This window comes from Danio aesculapii, chromosome 25, assembly GCF_903798145.1.
Source record: "Danio aesculapii chromosome 25, fDanAes4.1, whole genome shotgun sequence".
Lineage (NCBI taxonomy): Eukaryota > Metazoa > Chordata > Actinopteri > Cypriniformes > Danionidae > Danio > Danio aesculapii.
This window is the reverse complement of record NC_079459.1, coordinates 2,363,915-2,383,796: the sequence shown is the minus strand read 5'-3', so window position 1 is coordinate 2,383,796 and position 19,882 is coordinate 2,363,915. Positions and strand designations below refer to the sequence as shown.

The 19,882-nt window shown below is 37.6% G+C and overlaps 8 protein-coding genes across 8 annotated transcripts; 7 read left to right on the top strand and 1 right to left on the bottom strand.

Moving 5' to 3' along the window:
- Positions 1-74: 74 nt before the first annotated feature.
- LOC130219871 (histone H2B 1/2-like) lies at positions 75-468 on the bottom strand. The gene has a single exon (XM_056452365.1). The coding sequence runs from the start codon at positions 466-468 to the stop codon at positions 94-96; it is 375 nt and encodes a 124-aa protein (XP_056308340.1). The 3' UTR covers positions 75-93.
- Positions 469-2,396: 1,928 nt separating this feature from the next.
- LOC130219874 (histone H2B 1/2-like) lies at positions 2,397-2,893 on the top strand. The gene has a single exon (XM_056452368.1). It carries the CDS (start codon positions 2,406-2,408, stop codon positions 2,778-2,780), a length of 375 nt encoding a protein of 124 aa, XP_056308343.1. The 5' UTR covers positions 2,397-2,405; the 3' UTR covers positions 2,781-2,893.
- A 745-nt stretch (positions 2,894-3,638) lies between these two features.
- On the top strand, positions 3,639-4,455 carry LOC130219852 (histone H1). The gene is given in 3 exon segments (XM_056452347.1): positions 3,639-3,759; positions 3,762-3,814; positions 3,817-4,455. Coding segments are annotated over 3 exon segments (813 nt in total).
- A 739-nt stretch (positions 4,456-5,194) lies between these two features.
- On the top strand, positions 5,195-5,792 carry LOC130219857 (histone H3). Its single transcript, XM_056452351.1, has one exon. It carries the CDS (start codon positions 5,195-5,197, stop codon positions 5,603-5,605), a length of 411 nt encoding a protein of 136 aa, XP_056308326.1. The 3' UTR covers positions 5,606-5,792.
- Positions 5,793-9,332: 3,540 nt separating this feature from the next.
- On the top strand, positions 9,333-17,907 carry LOC130218983 (uncharacterized). The gene is made up of 4 exons (XM_056451258.1): positions 9,333-9,656; positions 12,123-12,518; positions 13,514-13,867; positions 17,524-17,907. Exons 1-4 carry the CDS (start codon positions 9,347-9,349, stop codon positions 17,850-17,852), a joined length of 1,389 nt encoding a protein of 462 aa, XP_056307233.1. The 5' UTR covers positions 9,333-9,346; the 3' UTR covers positions 17,853-17,907.
- Positions 12,128-12,533, top strand: LOC130219864 (histone H2A-like). The gene has a single exon (XM_056452359.1). It carries the CDS (start codon positions 12,140-12,142, stop codon positions 12,524-12,526), a length of 387 nt encoding a protein of 128 aa, XP_056308334.1. The 5' UTR covers positions 12,128-12,139; the 3' UTR covers positions 12,527-12,533.
- Positions 15,353-15,762, top strand: LOC130219870 (histone H2B 1/2-like). Its single transcript, XM_056452364.1, has one exon. It carries the CDS (start codon positions 15,353-15,355, stop codon positions 15,725-15,727), a length of 375 nt encoding a protein of 124 aa, XP_056308339.1. The 3' UTR covers positions 15,728-15,762.
- Positions 16,388-16,774, top strand: LOC130219858 (histone H2A-like). Its single transcript, XM_056452353.1, has one exon. The coding sequence runs from the start codon at positions 16,388-16,390 to the stop codon at positions 16,772-16,774; it is 387 nt and encodes a 128-aa protein (XP_056308328.1).
- Positions 17,908-19,882: the final 1,975 nt, after the last annotated feature.

Sequence of the window (19,882 nt, the reverse complement as noted above, 5' to 3'; positions counted from 1 at the left end):
GTTGCACATAAGACAACAGACAAAAGCTCTTATGACGAAAGAATGGGTGGCTCTTAAAAGAGCCTTTGGGTTAAATGAAATTAATATGGCGCTTTACTTAGAGCTGGTGTACTTGGTGACGGCCTTCGTACCTTCGGACACGGCGTGTTTGGCCAGTTCTCCGGGCAGCAGCAGACGCACGGCGGTCTGGATCTCTCTGGAGGTGATGGTGGAGCGCTTGTTGTAGTGAGCGAGACGAGACGCCTCACCGGCGATGCGCTCAAAGATGTCGTTAACGAACGAGTTCATGATGCCCATCGCCTTGGAGGAGATACCAGTGTCGGGATGAACCTGCTTCAGTACCTTGTAGACGTAGATAGCATAGCTTTCCTTCCTGGTCCTTCTGCGTTTCTTGCCGCTTTTGCCGGCGGTTTTGGTAACGGCTTTCTTTGAGCCCTTCTTAGGCGCGGCCTTTGCTGGTTCAGGCATGATTGCTGTGAGATGATCAGAACAATTGTAATCCTGCCAGTGGAACACACTGAAAATTTATTCGATCCGTATGCTAATTTACTAAAGCAGAAGACACTTCATTGGCCAGAATAGGTGCACGCTAGCCAATCGGATGTGTTATAACGTGTTATTCCAGTTTTCCACCCCACCCATGAGTACCTCCCACTTCGCTTTGAATCATTGTAAAATTAAATCTCATAGATTTTAAGAAGTTCTATTACTAGCTTTATTAGCCAAAAATAACTGCATACTATTAGTTTGTAGTTAATAATTACCCACCACAATGAATATGCTCCATGGGTTGGGTTGTTGTTAAACGCTGTTAAAATGCGTTTGTTTTAAAAGTAATAGTTCATATACTTAAGTTGACAGGTTTACATATGCACTAAAAAACTTTTCTCTGCAAAGAATTTTTTTTAATGGCCGCTGGCAACTCAACATGAAGGTGTATAGTAAATAGAGTATGTGACTACCAGAAATGAAGGCAGAAAAACAGACGGCATGAGAAAATGATAACCTTATTCTACATGTACTAGAAACTTATACTATTTGATTTGTTTTATTCAACTCATTTTTTGTAAATAGCATTAAATTGTGGATTTTACCCGATGTCTCAAGTGGATGCGCTTCAGTTTTGGAGGGACGCGCTGTGATTGGTTTGCGACTGTGACAGTTTCATTTTGATGTTGCTGAGACTGAAAGTTAGAGGTGGTCCTAAATTAAACTGGAGTTATTTTAAAAAGGTTTTGTTTGTGTGGGTGCCTTAAGAATTATTTTGTTTAATGTTGTTTGTAGAATAAATATCACAAATGTGCATGCTTAGCAATGCATATATTATCGAAAGACAATATACTGTATGAAATATGTGTCATCGCTTTAAAAAATTTCATGTTTTGATAAAATGTGTATTTCTTTTATAGAATTTTTTGTTGTATTTGTTGTTTTAATGAAGGTAAACTCATGTTGCGCAAATTTACCTGGTCTTTGCATTTGTTTGAAATTTCAGTTTTATGTTAGACTTAATTTCATGTTTAAGCGTACTTTATTTATATACTTATGATCAGCCCAAATGACTAATTAACCTAATATATCTCTATAAAAGTTAAAATATATTTAGTGCATATGCAGGAAGCAAATTTTAGGGAATAATTTAGAATACAAAAAGCAAGAGATTTAGACTTTACGATGTGTTATGATGTGTGTGTGTATATATATATATATATATATATATATATATATATATATATATATATATATATATATATATATATATAGAGAGAGAGAGAGAGAGAGAGAGAGAGAGAGAGAGAGAGAGAGAGAGAGAGAGAGAGAGATTTATTGTTTTAAATAAAGTGTCTGTGGGGGCTAAAATTGTGTAAATTAATTACATGTTAATGTAAATTGGAGTTTAATGACCAATTTTGAAAGATTATAATTACATACTAAAAAGGGAGACCAAATAAACTGTTTAAGACAAAGCAAACATCTAAAATTGTTTAAAAGGGGCGCTTGTTAAGAGCATATATTGTGCAAAAGAAATATATATATATATATATTAAAATAAAAAAAATACATTTAAAACCGCCCAATTGGCAATTCCCCCATAAAATACAAATAATTCGATACAAGAAAGCATAGCAAGTTTAATATTGAGCGGGAAAATAAAACAAAGGATCCGATTGCTATGCGGATGTCTCATGGGTTGGGGCGATAGGCGGGACTACGGTGTCGAGACTTACTATTGACTGATTTGCCTGTCTGCTTTCTGACCAATAAAATTAGTGGCCCACATTCATTGCGCTCATACACAAACCAGAGAGGGCAGTTCTTACCTTGTGTAATTTGCATTAGAGCCACATAAAAGCCCGGTGTGCGGCTCAGTAAAAGATAGTTGTTTATATCGACTTGACATCATCATGCCTGAACCTGCAAAGCCCGCGCCCAAGAAGGGCTCCAAGAAAGCCGTTACCAAGACCGCCAGCAAAAGCGGTAAGAAACGCAGAAGGACCAGGAAGGAGAGCTATGCTATCTACGTTTACAAGGTGTTGAAGCAGGTTCATCCCGATACTGGAATCTCTTCTAAGGCGATGGGTATCATGAACTCGTTCGTCAACGACATCTTCGAGCGCATCGCCGGTGAGGCGTCTCGTCTCGCTCACTACAACAAGCGCTCCACCATCACCTCCAGAGAGATCCAGACCGCCGTGCGTCTGCTGCTGCCTGGGGAGCTGGCCAAACACGCCGTGTCTGAAGGCACAAAGGCCGTCACTAAGTACACCAGCTCCAAGTAAAGTGCAGAATCAATTTCAGTTACCCCAAAGGCTCTTTTAAGAGCCACCCATGTTCTCCTCTAAAGAGCCAATTTTTATTTTGTGGTGTTTCAATTTTATAAACGTGTGTATTACGTTACATGAAGACTGTTTTTAATAAACCCGAAAGAGGTAAAGATAGATCAAAAGCCAAGTAACGTAGGTCAAATTTACGTTTAATGAAAATTTAGGACAATACTAGATCATCCATTTTACCGCCATGTTATCTGCTGATTTAGACCAAGCTAACCAAACGTCATTTTCTGAGAACAATTTAAGTAAATCAGTGTATTTGATTAATTGTCAAATAAAAAATACCTTGATAGTCAAGTTTAAACATTTGACACAAACACTAGAATAGATTGACGTTATTTCTATTGTGTTCTATTGAACAGCAGACTTAATAGACATTATTCTAATCTGTTCTGATTGTTATAATGCATGTTATATATGTCATCAATAAACTAATAATAATTAACAAACTTCGGATGATCGTCTCTACTGATTTTGCATTATAAGTACAATATGCTACACAATGGTACCGTGTTTTAAAGCCATGAAACATCGTTGACAACATAACTAAAACGTATTTTCTTGAAGGCAATTTGCAAGAGATATTAGATCAAGGGGTAAAAAACAAAACAAAACAAAAAAACAATGATTCTTGCTGCACATGTTAGATTATCACAAGTCGTATGTGCATAGTAAACAATTTCAGTGAAAGAACAGAAGGCAAATAACAATAAGTCTCTAAATATCTTCATGGCGTCTCCCTTTTGAATTCCATGAAAAACCATTGATCCTCTTCTTATCACTAAAGTGTTTCTAATCTGCTGAAAAATGTTTTGTGGCTCTTGTTTTGCTCTGTGTTTAAAGAGAGAAAGCACAATTTATTTGGTAGAGGCGCTCAAAGTCCCCGATGACTGGCAATTGAGTCTACACGGTTCTCATGTGACAGTTAAATCACAGCGCCGCTCAATAGAGCTTCATATTTCACTGCTAGCTCTCTACGTGTGAACGTTCCTGCTCAGAAAAAATGGCTGAAACCGCCCCAGCTTCCGCTCCGGCTAAAGCTCCCAAGAAGAAGTCTGCGTCTAAGCCCAAGAAAGCGGGCCCAAATGTCCGCGACCTTATCGTCAAGACCGTGACCGCATCCAAGGAGAGACACGGCGTTTCTCTCGCAGCCCTGAAGAAGGCTCTCTCTGCCGGCGGCTACGACGTGGAGAAGAACAATTCCCGCGTCAAAACCGCCGTCAAGGCCTTGGTGCTCAACTGCACTCTTGCTCAGACAAAAGGCACAGGTGCCTCCGGTTCATTCAAGTTGAACAAGAAACAAGCCGAGCCCAAGAAGAAACCAGCGGCCAAAAAAACTGCAGCGAAAGCAAAGAAGCCTGCTGCCAAGAAACCCGCCGCTAAGAAATCGCCCAAGAAGGTGAAGAAGCCGGCGGCCACATCCGTGAAGAAGGCAACAAAGAGCCCCAAGAAAGCCAAGAAACCTGCAGCTGCCAAGAAGGCGACCAAGAGCCCCAAGAAGGCAAAGAAACCAGCAGCTGCCAAGAAAGCAGCCAAGAGCCCCAAGAAGGTGAAGGCGGTCAAGCCCAAAACTGCTAAACCTAAGGCGGCTAAGCCTAAAAAGGCGGCTCCCAAGAAGAAGTAATCGTCTCTGCTCGATTTTTCTGTAAAACAAACGGCTCTTTTAAGAGCCACCCACATAATAGCAAAGAGCACTATTTCAATTATCTCAGTTTGAGAGCATTTTAGGATTGACGAGTCTTTTTCTTGGCCTTAAAACATATTTCAACCTACTGTGATATATATATATATATATATATATATATATATATATATATATATATATATATATATATTATACATGTTTAAAAACAGCATGAACCACAAGAACTGGAAAATGGCAGAGGGAATACGTAAATAAAGTTAATTTTAAAGCATTAGTTCGTTTACAAATGAGAACCGTGGATATGTAAATAAAGGCCTACAATTCAATGCTGTTTTCCATACAAGACTACACCTGTTAGCTTATTTTCAAACTTTATATAGACACATATTGTTAGGAATTTAACTCGATAAAGTTAGCTATATAATATATAAAAGATTAATACATGGTAATGTCGCCATTTCTTTGCATTCAAAGAGAAGTTATATTAAAATAATAAAATATTTTTGAGCGGGAAAGGCTCGGTTGTCGCTAGTTTGTTCTAAAAAAAGAAATGCATACCCATTGGTCAGAATGCCCACGTCATATTGGGACGTAAATGCAATAGCCAATCAAATGCTTCTACAGGCGTTCCACGATGCAGCTAGAGAGGTTAAAAGGCTGTCTCAATTCGCGTACTTCATTATTTAGTCGTGCTGGGTAATCTACTTGATTTCTGACAATGGCAAGAACCAAGCAAACCGCCCGTAAGTCTACTGGAGGTAAAGCTCCGAGGAAGCAGCTCGCCACTAAAGCTGCCCGGAAGAGCGCTCCCGCCACCGGTGGCGTCAAGAAGCCTCATCGCTACAGGCCAGGCACCGTGGCTCTGCGAGAAATCCGCCGCTACCAGAAGTCCACTGAGCTGCTGATCCGTAAACTGCCCTTCCAGCGTCTGGTGCGAGAAATCGCCCAGGACTTCAAAACAGATCTGCGCTTCCAAAGCTCTGCTGTCATGGCCCTGCAGGAGGCCAGCGAGGCTTATCTGGTCGGTCTGTTCGAAGACACCAACCTGTGCGCCATCCACGCCAAGAGGGTCACCATCATGCCTAAAGACATCCAGCTGGCCCGCCGCATCCGTGGAGAGCGCGCTTAAACCAATTTCTGACGCTTAAAAAAAACAAAACAACCAAAGGCTCTTTTAAGAGCCACATCAATGTGTCCAAAAAAGGTTATTTTTCTTTATGCGGTCTTAGACATACTGTAAATCCTGTACACAATATGAAGCAGTAAGTAGATTTATTAGTAAGCTGTTGTAAACAGCCCATACATATAAATGTTTTTTTTCTGTCCATTTTTAAATGCGTTTCCTTGCTCTAAAATAGACATTAATTAATAAATAGCACCGGAAATTCTGTGATATACAAAAAATTAATATTTGTAAATTTTTTTTAAATATTGAAAAATGATAATAAGCATCTGGATTTACTGTATATGCCATTATAGGTCAAAAGCAATAGGTGATCACAATAAATCCTAGAATAAGCATATTTTTTGGTTGATTTGCCAAGTATTAGTGAAGCTCAGCGCTGTGTAGTCTGGTATAGCAAGTCTGGTGTAGTGTAGGTGCATTTTGAGCACATATCTTTCTGTTCATATGGTAAATCGTTATGCAAACAACAGACATATAATAGTTTACAGCAGCTTTATTGAAATTTTCATTGCAATGGACACCAGGTTTTTTATCTTGAGACTCAAAAAAGAAAAATCTGAGTCAAACTTTTGTCATTTGTCAAGTCATTTATTTGAAGACCTTATATCCAAATCCCTCCATGTTAACAATAATCCCTACATATTTAAAGCTTATGTTTCTGACCATTATAAAAAAGCTCCCCTCTCTCGTGTGTGTATATGTGTGTGTGTATATATATATATATATATAAATGTATATTGAAGGACTCGGATTTCTGCCTTTCAATCCGTCTCATCATGGATCAACCTTTATGCTTTTCCATCATCCTGTTCCTTATTACTTTTATAAAATATGATTATTTGATTATTTAAATGAGTATTTAACTTTGAAATGATTTTAACTAATGATTAAGTTAACACACTGCTCTATGTAAGAATGTTCAGTGCATTTGCCTGTCTCTGTTTTACTTTTTCAAGAGCCACCAAACTTGGTCAAAGGTCACGGAGACCTTGAGTGAAACTGAGGACTGAAAGCAACTGTCTATATTGTTATTTCTAGTAGATAATACTATCTAAAATGTCTAAAGTGATTTTGCTATTTTTACGGTTAATTCTTTCAAAGTAATTCCTTTTTATGCTTGAAGGATTTGATTATTATGTGTGTGTATTCCACAGTTTTTTACAGCCTGTTTTTCTGTTCTCTCTACTGTGTCTTTTCACTGCAGAAATGTGTGTGGGTATGCATATTCTGTTCATCTTATCTCGGTGTGGCCGGAACATTTCGTCCCTGCGCAAAAGTCTCTATCTGACTCGCTCCCAGATGCGCGCATACCTACACGCACACATTCTCACGTATTCTGGTTGCTGTAAGCTGTTTTTGTATCGTTGTTTCCCTCCTTCTATCAAAATATTCTTTTGTGTTAGGGCTCAGCTGCAGGCGGACCCTCAATGTGTATATAAGATTGCTCTTCCCTCCTTTGTGTCAGAATAAAATCATACTGAACCACTCAGCTGATTTTTTTCTCATATTTTCCAAGCTTGGACGGTCTTGATGCAGAAACTCTATACTTTCGAATTATTACATCCTCTTCCATATGGCACCATCATCTCCATCTAATGCACATCCCAAGTCCTACATTATTAAATACATCATTAATCAAATTAAATAATGAAGGGTTGATTACACTTCCCTGTGGGATTCCACTTTCCACATTATGACTGATTTGACTCTATATGCACTTCAAATGTTCTCTCAAAATAAAATCGTTAACTAATTGTACATATTACCTCTTATGTCTATATCTCATCTCCATTTCTATATCTTATCCATCTTATTTTCAAAATATCTGGTTTAAATAGCTTTCTATACCAATCAATCTCAAAACACACCACTGCCAAGGCATCCATATTGATCTTTCTTTCCTAAACGTGCATTGATACTTACTCTATAACTCCTTTTTACCTAGTTCATAGCCATTTAGCTTTCATTTTTCCTATTAGTATGCACAAATTTGATGTTAGTGATATTGGATGATAGTTACTTGCTAATTGTGGATCTTAGATTTAACAATTGGTATTACCATGTCTTAGTATATAAGCATTACTTTAGCTGTAAAACCTTATATAACTTTCCTGTTCTTTATATATATGAAGAGTTCAGATGCAAAAACCTCTAAGTGCCGTTTGAAATGTCCATCGAAAATCTATATTTTTCTCAGCCTCCTTTGTTTATGTTGAGATATTTCACTTTAAAGACCACGAAAAGAACTTATTCTTTGCCATAAAAGTGATGTTACTGAACATACACACAGGTGCCTGATAAAAATGCTCATTTTAGATAAAAATTTCAGACGGCATTTAGAGGATTTTGCATTTTAACTCTTTATATATATGGAGAGTTTAGATCTTCATATATATATATAGGAGGGGTTTGGGAACAAATGAATCGCTGAACGATTCATATTGGAGTCACTGAGATAATTAGGTAAAAATACGTGCATATTATAAGACAATGAAAGTGTTTTTTGACCTTGCATGCATATCAGCCTGTTGTTGGAGACCCCTAAAACCGAAATATTACCTTTTTAATGCAAAATAGGGGCTCTTTAGTTACATTTAACAGTTTAAAACTGAAACTATGATTGTGAACTATAAAACTTGGAATGCAAATTTCCAAACATTTGGCAATGTTGTATTGTTGCATCAGTTACATTGTATGTAGTATCAGCTTTTAATATTACATATTAACTTTGCATTATTTTAATACTTTATTGAAAAACTGATTTTACATTTAATTTAATGTGTACTGTTCAGAATGAAGATTTAACTCAGAGGTGGCAAGTTGTTAAATGTTCATTGCATTCAGAATATGTCAGCCTAATAGAAATAGCATTACATGTTGTGTATTCCAAAAATAAAAATACCAAGTTTGTATTTGCATGATGATATATTTGTCTACACGATACTTTGTATTTGCATTTTTAGCTGTTTAAAATCTTGTATTTGGTTGGTACATTCATTTTAAATACATTATTTATATCATTATGTGTTCAAGCTTGAGCAGAAAAGTTGACAAAAATATTTTAAGTCTTCTTAATTGAACATTGAATTCCTTTTTTTATATAAAAATATTCATTTAATGAGTTGTAACAAGCGTCAAAGAGCTTAGAATGACCAAGAGGCGACACTCAATAGAACATTCCATTGCAACAACAGCGCCCAGCAACAGCCCCTGATTCCGCCATTTTGGAGTGAAAGTGATCAGCCGTCCATTGGATCTTATTGCTGTCGCGATGGCAAGCAGCTGCTTTGTTTTTTATTTATTTAAAAGGCGCATTAAAGCTGAGAAACAACCTGAAAGACGACAATACAACACTCACTATCACAATCATCAGCCATTTTAATAGTTTATTTTACAGACTTACAATATGCTGTTGCTCTATTGGAATTTTCATTCCAAAATGGCCGCCGCGCCCTCTAGTGGCTGTTTACCAAATCGCACGTGAGTGTCGCCTCTTGGTGATTCTATGCTCTTTGGCAGTTTGGCTTTTGGCAGTTTCTGCATTTCCATAAACCCTTCTAAAGACACGTGACGTCGAGAAGGACCGCCTACGAGTGTTTCAACTAGGTCCTATAGGTTGTTGTAAATATAGCTTGTGCACGTTTGTTGTGATATATCTTAGTGTTTCTCATTAAAGCACTCGACATGTCTGGAAGAGGCAAAGGCGGTAAAGGACTCGGAAAAGGAGGCGCTAAGCGTCACCGCAAGGTATTGCGTGATAACATCCAAGGAATCACCAAGCCCGCCATCCGTCGTCTCGCTCGCCGTGGTGGAGTCAAGCGTATCTCTGGTCTGATCTACGAGGAGACTCGCGGTGTTCTCAAGGTGTTCTTGGAGAATGTGATCCGTGATGCCGTTACATACACCGAGCACGCCAAGAGAAAGACCGTGACCGCCATGGATGTTGTGTACGCGCTGAAGAGACAGGGACGCACTCTGTACGGTTTCGGAGGTTAAACTTTTTTACGATCTGAAAACAAAAAAACAACGGCTCTTTTAAGAGCCACTCACATTTCCACAAAAAAGCATTTCTCAATTATCTATATACTAGTTTATTATATATCAGTTATGTTTTGTTGCTCTTTTTGAGTAAGGTGCCTCTTAACTACACAAGTAATCATTTGTGAGGGAAGAACAATTGTTCTGTAAACATTTATTTTTCATGTGTAAATATGCATTTACGGTGTGAGCACGGCCTTTTACGTTAAATCAAACGTTATAGCTAGTGTTTACAGTGTGCTTGTTAGAAGCAAGTAATTGATCTTATTTTTCAAACATGTAAATCTACTGATTAACACTAAACCTCAACTGTAATTTTGAGCGGGATGATCTGAATAAAAAGAACCTGATGTCTATAAGAAACTTTTTCATGGGTGGGACTTAATCTACTTTTACAATATAATATAATTAAAACACTTTGGGAACAGACAGTTTTAGCCCAAACATGACCAGTCTGTTAAATCAAGAGACAGATTCAATTAAAAAAGCTTATTGAAGTTTGCAGTTTAATTAGCAGAAGCCAGCTTAAACGCTTGCAAATAGTTCATAGGCCGCTCTGCTTACAATCTCAAAACAACAACTATACACTCACATAACGTCATTAACTTCGTCATATATTAAAATACATATAGATTAAGAAAATTTGCATGTGTGTGCACAATTTTGAACTATCTCAATATCTCAAGCATACTAAATTAAGACAGCCAATAGGTCATTCAGAGCTGACCCAAGATCTGTAATAATGATCCACAAATAAATAGAACACACACCAAGTACAATCTGTTTCAAACTCAAGTTATTAAAACTGGTACAATCCACATCCAAACTGGTAGCTTGCTGACACAGAAAATATACCTTGCATACAAAGAAATTTACTTAAAGAGAATTAGAACATAACCTGGCAAATAACCCAGGAAACAGTTGTTTCCAATTCTTCAAGAGTCCAGTTCCAGTCAAGAGGTCTCCATGACCTCTGACCTGGCTGGGTAGGTCCTGAATTAACAAATCATTTGACATACAGCAAAAGCAACGACACTCATATTATTCCAGATTTACTCTGAAGAGGGATGACACTAAGGTCATCATGTAATCTAGGCCCTTAAACATTCAACTTTGTTAATAATCATAAAATCATAAGAAATTATGTGTTACATCTATCAGAAAACCCATGCTTTCAGTGCGAACAGGGTCCTTATTGAGGTTTTTTTTGGTGAAAGTTTAATGTGACTATTTTCGATTTCATAAGGTTCCTTTAACATAATCAATGTTGTAATGTAATTTAAATACAATCAGTTAAATAGGCTTAAGCAGTCTTTTAGGTGTTTAAGCTTATAATGAGATGAAAGACCGTATACATACAAGTAGCAGTAGCAGCAAGGAAGCGCTGAAACAAAAATAAAATACATTTCCATATTTTAAAGTCATGGCAGGTAAAATGGAATTTACTGCAGTGTGTCTTGTACAGTCTGATACACACCTTATATTGTATATTGAAGATCATGGGCGACGCAGTGGCGCAGTAGGTAGTGCTGTCACCTCACAGCAAGAAGGTCGCTGGTTCGAGCCTCGGCTGGAGTGCGGCTGGAAGGGCACCCGCTGCGTAAAACGTGCTGGATAAGTTGGTGGTTCATTCCACTGTGATGACCCCGGATTAATAAAAGGGACTAAGCCGAAAAGAAAATGAATGAATGAATTGAAGATCATAAATTTTTTATTTTTTTTGCATTTCAGGCACCTGTGTTTACAATTTTTGTTATTTTTTAATTCAAGTGTTGCATTTACAGTTCTTTTTCTTTATTCAGACGTTGATTTGGTTTTTAAGGGAGAATTAAGTTATTTTTTATAACTTTAGTATAATACTACTATAATAGTATAGTAATTATACTTTGTTTTTATCTTTATCATTAAAACATACACAAGATTTACATTAAATCATAAATGTTGCTAAATGAAGAAGTTGTTGTAAAAGAAAAGACAGCAATAGGTGGAATGAAGCGCAGGAGTGGTCAATTATACCAGATAATATTCTAAAAATGCATTTATTCTCTGAGCAAAACAGGAAGCGCATTTCAAATGCTTTTTATTTGAAGGAAAAATTGGTATTGCCTTATAAAGATTAATGTGCTAAGACATGTGTTTCCATTTTGCAAACCACAGATCAGGCAAAAATATTTTATTTATAAATTTTTAAACATATACTGTAACAGTAGTCAACAACTGAAGTGGTTGAAAACCTTTCATCAACGTTACGCCAAAACAATTCGTTAACTTTCATGAAGCTGGTAAGAAGGGGGAGTTTCTTGCGATTTGGAGGGAAGTGTAGTTATTGGTTTTTAACCGACAGAGATTCTGACCAATAGGCGAGAAGTACGTTAGCTTTAAAACCTGGTTGTCGAGTCACCGTAATGATCGTTGATCTCAGTGAGTAATCTGTGCAACATGAGTGGAAGAGGCAAAACCGGCGGAAAGACAAGAGCAAAGGCTAAGACTCGCTCTTCCAGGGCAGGACTTCAGTTTCCCGTTGGCCGTGTCCACAGGCTTCTCCGCAAGGGTAACTATGCTCAGCGCGTCGGTGCCGGTGCTCCAGTGTACTTGGCCGCTGTGCTCGAATACCTGACCGCTGAGATCCTGGAATTGGCTGGAAACGCCGCTCGGGACAACAAGAAGACCCGTATCATCCCCCGTCACCTGCAGCTGGCGGTGCGCAACGACGAGGAGCTGAACAAGCTTCTGGGCGGAGTGACCATCGCTCAGGGTGGTGTATTGCCCAACATCCAGGCCGTTCTGCTGCCCAAAAAGGCCGAGAAAGCCACCAAAGGCAAATAAACTAGTTTACTTTCTACAGTTCTTCAAAGGCTCTTTTAAGAGCCACCCACTTACTCCTTTTAGAGAGCAATTTTGAGCAGGGTGTTTGTAGAAATGGGACGACTCGAAAAGCACCAATAACAATTAAAATAAACTACAGACCGCATATAAGAGCCACCTACATATTTCTAAACATAGTTTATATTAAATTTCATAGCCAATATTTAACATGTCAGGCTCAGCTGAAGAATTATAGTTATATTTGTTTAATAACACTTAACAGTATACAATTTCACATGTAGTTTGATTTGGAGAATTAACAACCTAAAATTAGGATTTGAGTAATAATACTTGGATACAACACGGCAATGTTTTTTTCCTATGTAGTTGAAGTGTATTTATTTAAGCTATTGAACTGGACTGTGTAGGTTATCTTAAACGCATAAAATTAATATATATATTTTTTACAACTTTCAATGTTTTGGATGCATGGAAACTAAATCACAACAAGTACATGACCAGAAATATTCAGGTTTATTAACTTTATTAACAAATTCCCACTGGAACACTTTGAGTTAACATCCGTTTTTAAAAGAAATGACACCGTCCTGTGTTCTTTCGTGCTTGTCTCCATTTTCTTTACTTATAATCAGTTATAAGGGAGTAAGAAGTTCCCTTAACAGTTTTAGCAAGTGTTTTATGGCGGTTTGGCAGGCCAACGGGATACTACATTACCGCCATATGGTTAACTTGTAGTCAAATAAAACTATCTTAGAATAGTCACTTTTAAAGTGTGTAACGAGAAATGGCGCTGGGCATTTTTAATCTTTGAGCGGGAAAGGCAGACTGCTGTCACTCCTTCGTTCAAAAAGAAGAGACGCATAGCTATTGGTTAAAATGTGCACGTCAAGATATGACGAAATTCAATAGCCAATCAAATGCCTCGCTGACCACTGCCCTCCTATTAAAAAGCTGAGACTGCTTGCAGTGTACGTTATTCTACTAGAGCTCTATCTAGCAGTTGTTTGACAATGGCAAGAACCAAGCAAACCGCCCGTAAATCTACCGGAGGCAAAGCCCCGAGGAAGCAGCTCGCCACCAAAGCTGCCCGTAAGAGCGCTCCTGCAACTGGCGGCGTCAAGAAGCCTCACCGTTACAGGCCCGGCACCGTGGCTCTGCGTGAGATCCGCCGCTACCAGAAATCCACTGAGCTGCTGATCCGCAAACTGCCCTTCCAGCGTCTGGTCCGAGAAATCGCTCAAGACTTCAAGACAGATCTGCGCTTCCAGAGCTCCGCTGTCATGGCCCTGCAGGAGGCCAGCGAGGCTTATCTGGTCGGTCTGTTCGAGGACACCAACCTGTGCGCTATCCACGCCAAGAGGGTCACCATCATGCCCAAAGACATCCAGCTGGCCCGCCGCATCCGTGGAGAGCGCGCTTAAATCCGTTCTGACGCTTAAAAATCCCAAAGGCTCTTTTAAGAGCCACCTCAATGTGTCTTGAAAAGCTGATTTTTCTTTGAGCGTGCTTAAACATGCTGAAAATCATATTGATGAGCTTCAGGACTTAAATTATATTAAAAATGATAAAATCAGCGGGGTTAATATTAATAAATGTTAAAAGCATCTATATACGATTAATGCAGTTAAACGCTTTTTTTTTTAAAGCATGACGTTTTTTTCGGCTATAAACATAGAATAAGCGTATTAATTTCGTTGATTTGCCAATTAATAACCCTGAACTGTAGACTGGTATAGTGACAGGTCAAGTGTAGGTGCATTTTGAGCCCTCATCTGGCTAATCGTATGGTAAAACGTTAGGCAAGCAGCAGCCTTGTTGACTCTCATCGTGAGGTTTTATATCTTGAGACTCAAGAGACAGAGTTTAAGTCAAACGTTCGTGCTGGCCATTTATTTGGTGAATAATAATAATAATAATATATATCCTAATCTATACTTATGAATAATAATCCCTAATACATATTCCAAGTTTCTGTCTTGTCTATTATTAAAAAATCCCTCCTCCCGTATATTAATATGATTGTATATAATTCGACAATCAGATGTAGTATGTTCTGTCACTTCTCTAACTTTACAATGTTCACATACTCCCAATTAATGTCAGCGAGTTTTTATTTACATTTAATTACTTGGAAATTACAGTCATATGTGACTTTACAGTAAAGCCCATTTTGATCCCAAATTAAAGTTACAATGAATGACTATTACTGCAGTTGAAGTACTTATTTTAACTGTAAGTTAAATGTATATCCCAGATTACTGTAATTTAACATTTCACTACTGTAGAATTTCAAAGCAACTTTCCATAGATCTGTAGGTCACCCAAATATGAGAATTCTGTCATGATCTACTATGCTACTATATTATGAATTGACTTGTCTTTGTTTTCATACACAGTTGCTTTCAATACAGTAGTAGGTAATAGAAGGGGATCAAGACTTTTTGTCCAATTTATCCTAAAACTATTAGACACGCATCTTCAAAGATAGAGGTGGACCAAAATTGTTCTATGTACCCTTCTTTAAAACTACCTGGATGAGTAAGTGGTTATATATGTAGGCCTATATATTTCTATAGTTCGGATGCGTGTAAGGAGGTTATTAGAAGTAGTTTAAAATTTGTAAATGGGCGGGAAAATTAAACAAGAAACGGTTAGGGTGGGATTTTGGGAGTTTTAGGTGGGGTCAAATTAGTGGGCGGGGCTAATATTTGATGATTATGCATTGGCTTTCTTTTGTGCGCGACAACCACAGCTGATTTGCATACTAGGGTGTATAAAATGCCTTACAAGATTTCAATATTATTATGACTGTAACTGTTGTTCATCATGCCTGAACCTGCAAAGCCAGCGCCCAAGAAGGGCTCCAAGAAAGCCGTCACCAAGTCGGCTGGTAAAGGAGGAAAGAAGCGTAAGAGGACCAGGAAAGAGAGCTACGCCATTTACGTGTACAAAGTGTTGAAGCAGGTCCATCCCGACACTGGGATCTCCTCCAAGGCGATGGGCATCATGAACTCGTTCGTTAACGACATCTTCGAGCGCATTGCCGGTGAGGCGTCTCGTCTCGCTCACTACAACAAGCGCTCCACCATCTCATCTAGAGAGATCCAGACCGCCGTGCGTCTGCTGCTGCCCGGAGAGCTGGCCAAACACGCCGTGTCTGAGGGCACAAAGGCCGTCACCAAGTACACCAGTTCGAAGTAAAGCGCTGAATCATCAGCTACCCCAAAGGCTCTTTTAAGAGCCACCCACAATGTCATATAAAGAGTTATGAAAAACGGAATTGCGATTGTGGCGCTAACACCTAGTAAATGTCACGTTTATTATTAGTTTTTACATGGTTAATCGGAATAAATTAATCTACACTTTATTTTTGGAGTATAAATATATAGCTAATCGTTTTTTTTTCTTGTTACTAATATACACCATTGCGCTTGAGAGATACTGAGTAGATTATTTGGCACACAGAAAAAGCATTGACACTCCACTTTTACTCGCTATATATATATATATATATATATATATATATATATATATATATATATATATATGTGTGTGTGTGTGTGTAAAATATATAGTTTTTGAGGTTTAAGGTATTTTTAAAGCTGTATTTTTTTTTCTTTAAGTTCGTACTTCAATGATAATTTTGAAAAAATGCAAAGTGGAAATAGCACCCATTTCAAACAGTGACCAAAGTCAAGAAGTGGGAGTGGTTTGAAATTTGGAGGGACGCCCAGTGATTGGTTTGCAACGGGGACAGAGTCTGACTAATAGACGGCGAGCATTTCCCTTTATAAACGATGGTCGACATTCTGAAGTTATTCCATTTCTTTGCGTTTAGGAAAAACCTTTATCTTTTTAATAATGAGCGGAAGAGGTAAAACCGGTGGAAAAGCCAGAGCAAAGGCTAAGACTCGTTCTTCCAGGGCAGGACTTCAGTTTCCTGTTGGCCGTGTTCACAGGCTTCTCCGTAAGGGTAACTATGCTCAGCGCGTTGGTGCCGGTGCTCCAGTGTACCTGGCTGCCGTGCTTGAGTATCTGACCGCTGAGATCCTGGAGTTGGCTGGAAACGCCGCTCGGGACAACAAGAAGACCCGTATCATCCCCCGTCACCTGCAGCTGGCGGTGCGCAACGACGAGGAGCTGAACAAGCTTCTGGGCGGAGTGACCATCGCTCAGGGCGGTGTGTTGCCCAACATCCAGGCCGTTCTGCTGCCCAAAAAGACCGAGAAGGCCTCCAAAGGCAAATAAAGTAATTTGAGTTTTAGTGCCCCAAAGGCTCTTTTAAGAGCCACCCACTTACTCTTTAAAAGGCAATCAAACAGCTTTTCTTACAGGCCTTCTTTAAGATTGTTTTAAGTAGGGCGTTTGTTGAAATGGAGCGATTAAAGAAGCAGCATTAGCTAGCGTGAAAAAATAAAGTACAGAAATGTATTTGTAATTGCCCTTTTTTTTTAAAGCCACTCACGTATTTCTAATATAAATCAGTTATGTTAAATCTCATCAGTATCTAACATATAAGCTCAGTTAAAAATTTGTAGTTATAAGTGGTTTATTGATACTGAACTGTATACCATCTAACCATTTCACATGTAGTTTGATTTGGAGAATTCTGTTGGAACAACTTTTGCTTGCACTGCAATAGTTACTATATTTATAGCCCAGTTTCTTATTTTATCGAGGCTGTAATATTCGTTGATAATGTTATATAACTGGATTTTCCTGACCAAAAATAGAAATGACCACTGGATTTTGCTCAGTCAACTGTACTGATATATTCAACAGATGTCCTATAAAAGCTAAGAAGTGTAAGAAAAACGTGCGCAGGACAGGTTAAACCGAACAATTTCAAATTAGTTAATGACTACAATGACTTGCATTATTGTGACGTTGCATGACTCCGCCTTTGCATGTTTCAACTAGGTCCGCTGAGCGGCTGTAAAAGTCCTCGCCTAGGGTTGGGCGGTTTAAAGTGTGATTCTTATCTTAATCAATCAAAGACGTTGTATTGTCAACAATGTCAGGAAGAGGCAAAGGTGGTAAAGGTCTCGGAAAAGGAGGCGCTAAGCGTCACCGTAAAGTTCTGCGTGATAATATCCAGGGAATCACCAAACCCGCCATCCGTCGTCTCGCCCGCCGTGGTGGAGTCAAGCGTATCTCTGGTCTGATCTACGAGGAGACTCGCGGCGTTCTTAAGGTGTTCCTGGAGAATGTGATCCGTGATGCCGTTACTTACACGGAGCACGCTAAAAGAAAGACCGTGACCGCCATGGATGTTGTGTACGCGCTGAAGAGACAGGGACGTACTCTGTACGGTTTCGGAGGTTAAACTTCTTAAATCCATCTTAACTAAAGGCTCTTTTAAGAGCCACCCAAATGTTAAAAGAAAGAGTACATTTTTAAGTAACAATTTGTAATAAATTAATACCTCGAAATGAATTTGGGAACGTAATGTTTGTTTTTATGTTTTCTGTTATTAATACTTGTCTATTTTGAAAGATTCAAAAAGCATTTTGGTGTCTGTTAAAAGCCTATGGTTATTAATGGAATGAGAAACATGTTGAATGAGAATTTAAAATATTTTATGACATCAAAACAATATTTGAATCCAAAAATCTTATTTATATTTCGAATAAATTTTTTAATAAATTGGTCATGCTTAATATTTTCAGATTTTTCATAGCATATGTATAAAGCCCAATACTTAAACTGACATATCAACCATCTGGTAGAGGCTGATATTTCAGAAATTATGGGATGAGTTGTTAATGCATTGAGTGTGTTAATCAGCGACATCAAGAATTAAAAAATGCAATTCAAACATTTTTCTTTCTTTCTAGGATACGAAATACGAATGTTCTTTATGCGATGCTAGTTAGAATATTGAAACGACCATACGTGCTTTCAGAGAACAATGTAACTGAATAGTGTATGCAACGCCCCCCAAAAAATCCACATTGTAGGTTGAGGTTAAACATTTACCACATAAACACTTTACAACGGTTTCCTTTGTGTACACGTTTTTCGGGACACGAGATAAATTGCATCTTTGGACGGCTTGCTTTTAAGGTCAATAGTTAGATTATATTTTATTACATTTTTTATTATGTACACTCTCAGAAAAAATGGTACTTATGGTGTACCAAAGAAGTACAAACTCTTGTCACTGATGCAGTAGTACCTTTTTATGGAACAAATTTGTACCATTGCAGTTTTAAACCTTTAAGGACACGATTTGTACCATGGGAAACCAAAATGTACCTTTGTTTTTTAAAACCTGCAGATACAATATTGTACCTTCATCAAAGGTATCTGATCCATGAGGGTACCACTACACTAACAAGACACTTCATACCTTGTCAATGTGTTCCTTCGAGAACTATTTAAAGGCATTTTGCTTTATTCAAAATGCGTCAATTTATTTTCAGTAAATATAAAACATCAAATAATTTTTTAAACAATGTTTCATTTGATAAAAAGTTTTTGGTGTGTAAATGCACATTTTCAATTTACAATAAAGAATAAAAAATATTTTAGCATAAATCAAAGTATAATTTTTTTGCTAAACAATTCACAACACTTCACAAAAATGTTACAGAAATACGTTCTCCCATGTACAATATAAAATAAAGAATTCTCCAATGTTCACACAATATCTTTGTAATCATCAAAGTTGATTTAATTTGCCTAATTTTAAAATAGAAATATAATTTTTACAAAAGTATTGTAATGAGATATGCATAGTTTCACAAGACTAAAATGTCTGCATGAACACTTTGCATATGCTACTTGCATATGGACTTTTGCCAGCTCATGTGCGTATATTGGACAGCAAATTAATAGTGTATATCAATAATGAGGATGTATTTATCAGAAAATGCTTACCAAACGTTTATTAAAAATACATGAAATGTTTAGTTTACAACACCTATAGTTTTGTTTTACCAGTTGTTTAATACTATAGAACATAATAATTAATGTTTATGAGTTTTTAAGCATATGCTTTTAAATGATGATTCATGTTTTAACATGGAAATTATTCATGAAATCACTTTCCAGTAATCTTTATTTTAATAGATATTGTAATAAAGACAGAGTTGTACCTTTTTTTATGAGAACAATTGCGCACCTCCATTTCAATTGTACCATAAAAGGTACACAAAAGTATCATAAGAGGTCTTTTCTGTACCATAAAGTAAACAAATTGTTTTTAAGAAACAATTTTTGTACCACCGTTTACCTTTTCTGAGAGTGTTCAACAGGCTACACATTGGTGCAGTGTTTTAAAGTACTAAACCATCATTAAAAACTTACTAAAGCATGTATTTGCTTGATAACGATTGGCAAATTATATGAGAT

What these genes read in the sequence shown, in the direction of transcription:
- LOC130219871 (XM_056452365.1), bottom strand. Translation starts at nt 468, where the DNA reads ATGCCTGAACCAGCAAAGGCCGCGCCTAAGAAGGGCTCAAAGAAAGCC.
- LOC130219874 (XM_056452368.1), top strand. Translation starts at nt 2,406, where the DNA reads ATGCCTGAACCTGCAAAGCCCGCGCCCAAGAAGGGCTCCAAGAAAGCC.
- LOC130219857 (XM_056452351.1), top strand. Translation starts at nt 5,195, where the DNA reads ATGGCAAGAACCAAGCAAACCGCCCGTAAGTCTACTGGAGGTAAAGCT.
- LOC130218983 (XM_056451258.1), top strand. Translation starts at nt 9,347, where the DNA reads ATGTCTGGAAGAGGCAAAGGCGGTAAAGGACTCGGAAAAGGAGGCGCT. An exon ending in TCTGTACGGTTTCGGAGGTT is followed by an intron (nt 9,657 to 12,122) that starts AAACTTTTTTAC and finishes CGTTGATCTCAG; the next exon opens with TGAGTAATCTGTGCAACATG. An exon ending in GGCCGAGAAAGCCACCAAAG is followed by an intron (nt 12,519 to 13,513) that starts GCAAATAAACTA and finishes ATTCTACTAGAG; the next exon opens with CTCTATCTAGCAGTTGTTTG.
- LOC130219864 (XM_056452359.1), top strand. Translation starts at nt 12,140, where the DNA reads ATGAGTGGAAGAGGCAAAACCGGCGGAAAGACAAGAGCAAAGGCTAAG.
- LOC130219870 (XM_056452364.1), top strand. Translation starts at nt 15,353, where the DNA reads ATGCCTGAACCTGCAAAGCCAGCGCCCAAGAAGGGCTCCAAGAAAGCC.
- LOC130219858 (XM_056452353.1), top strand. Translation starts at nt 16,388, where the DNA reads ATGAGCGGAAGAGGTAAAACCGGTGGAAAAGCCAGAGCAAAGGCTAAG.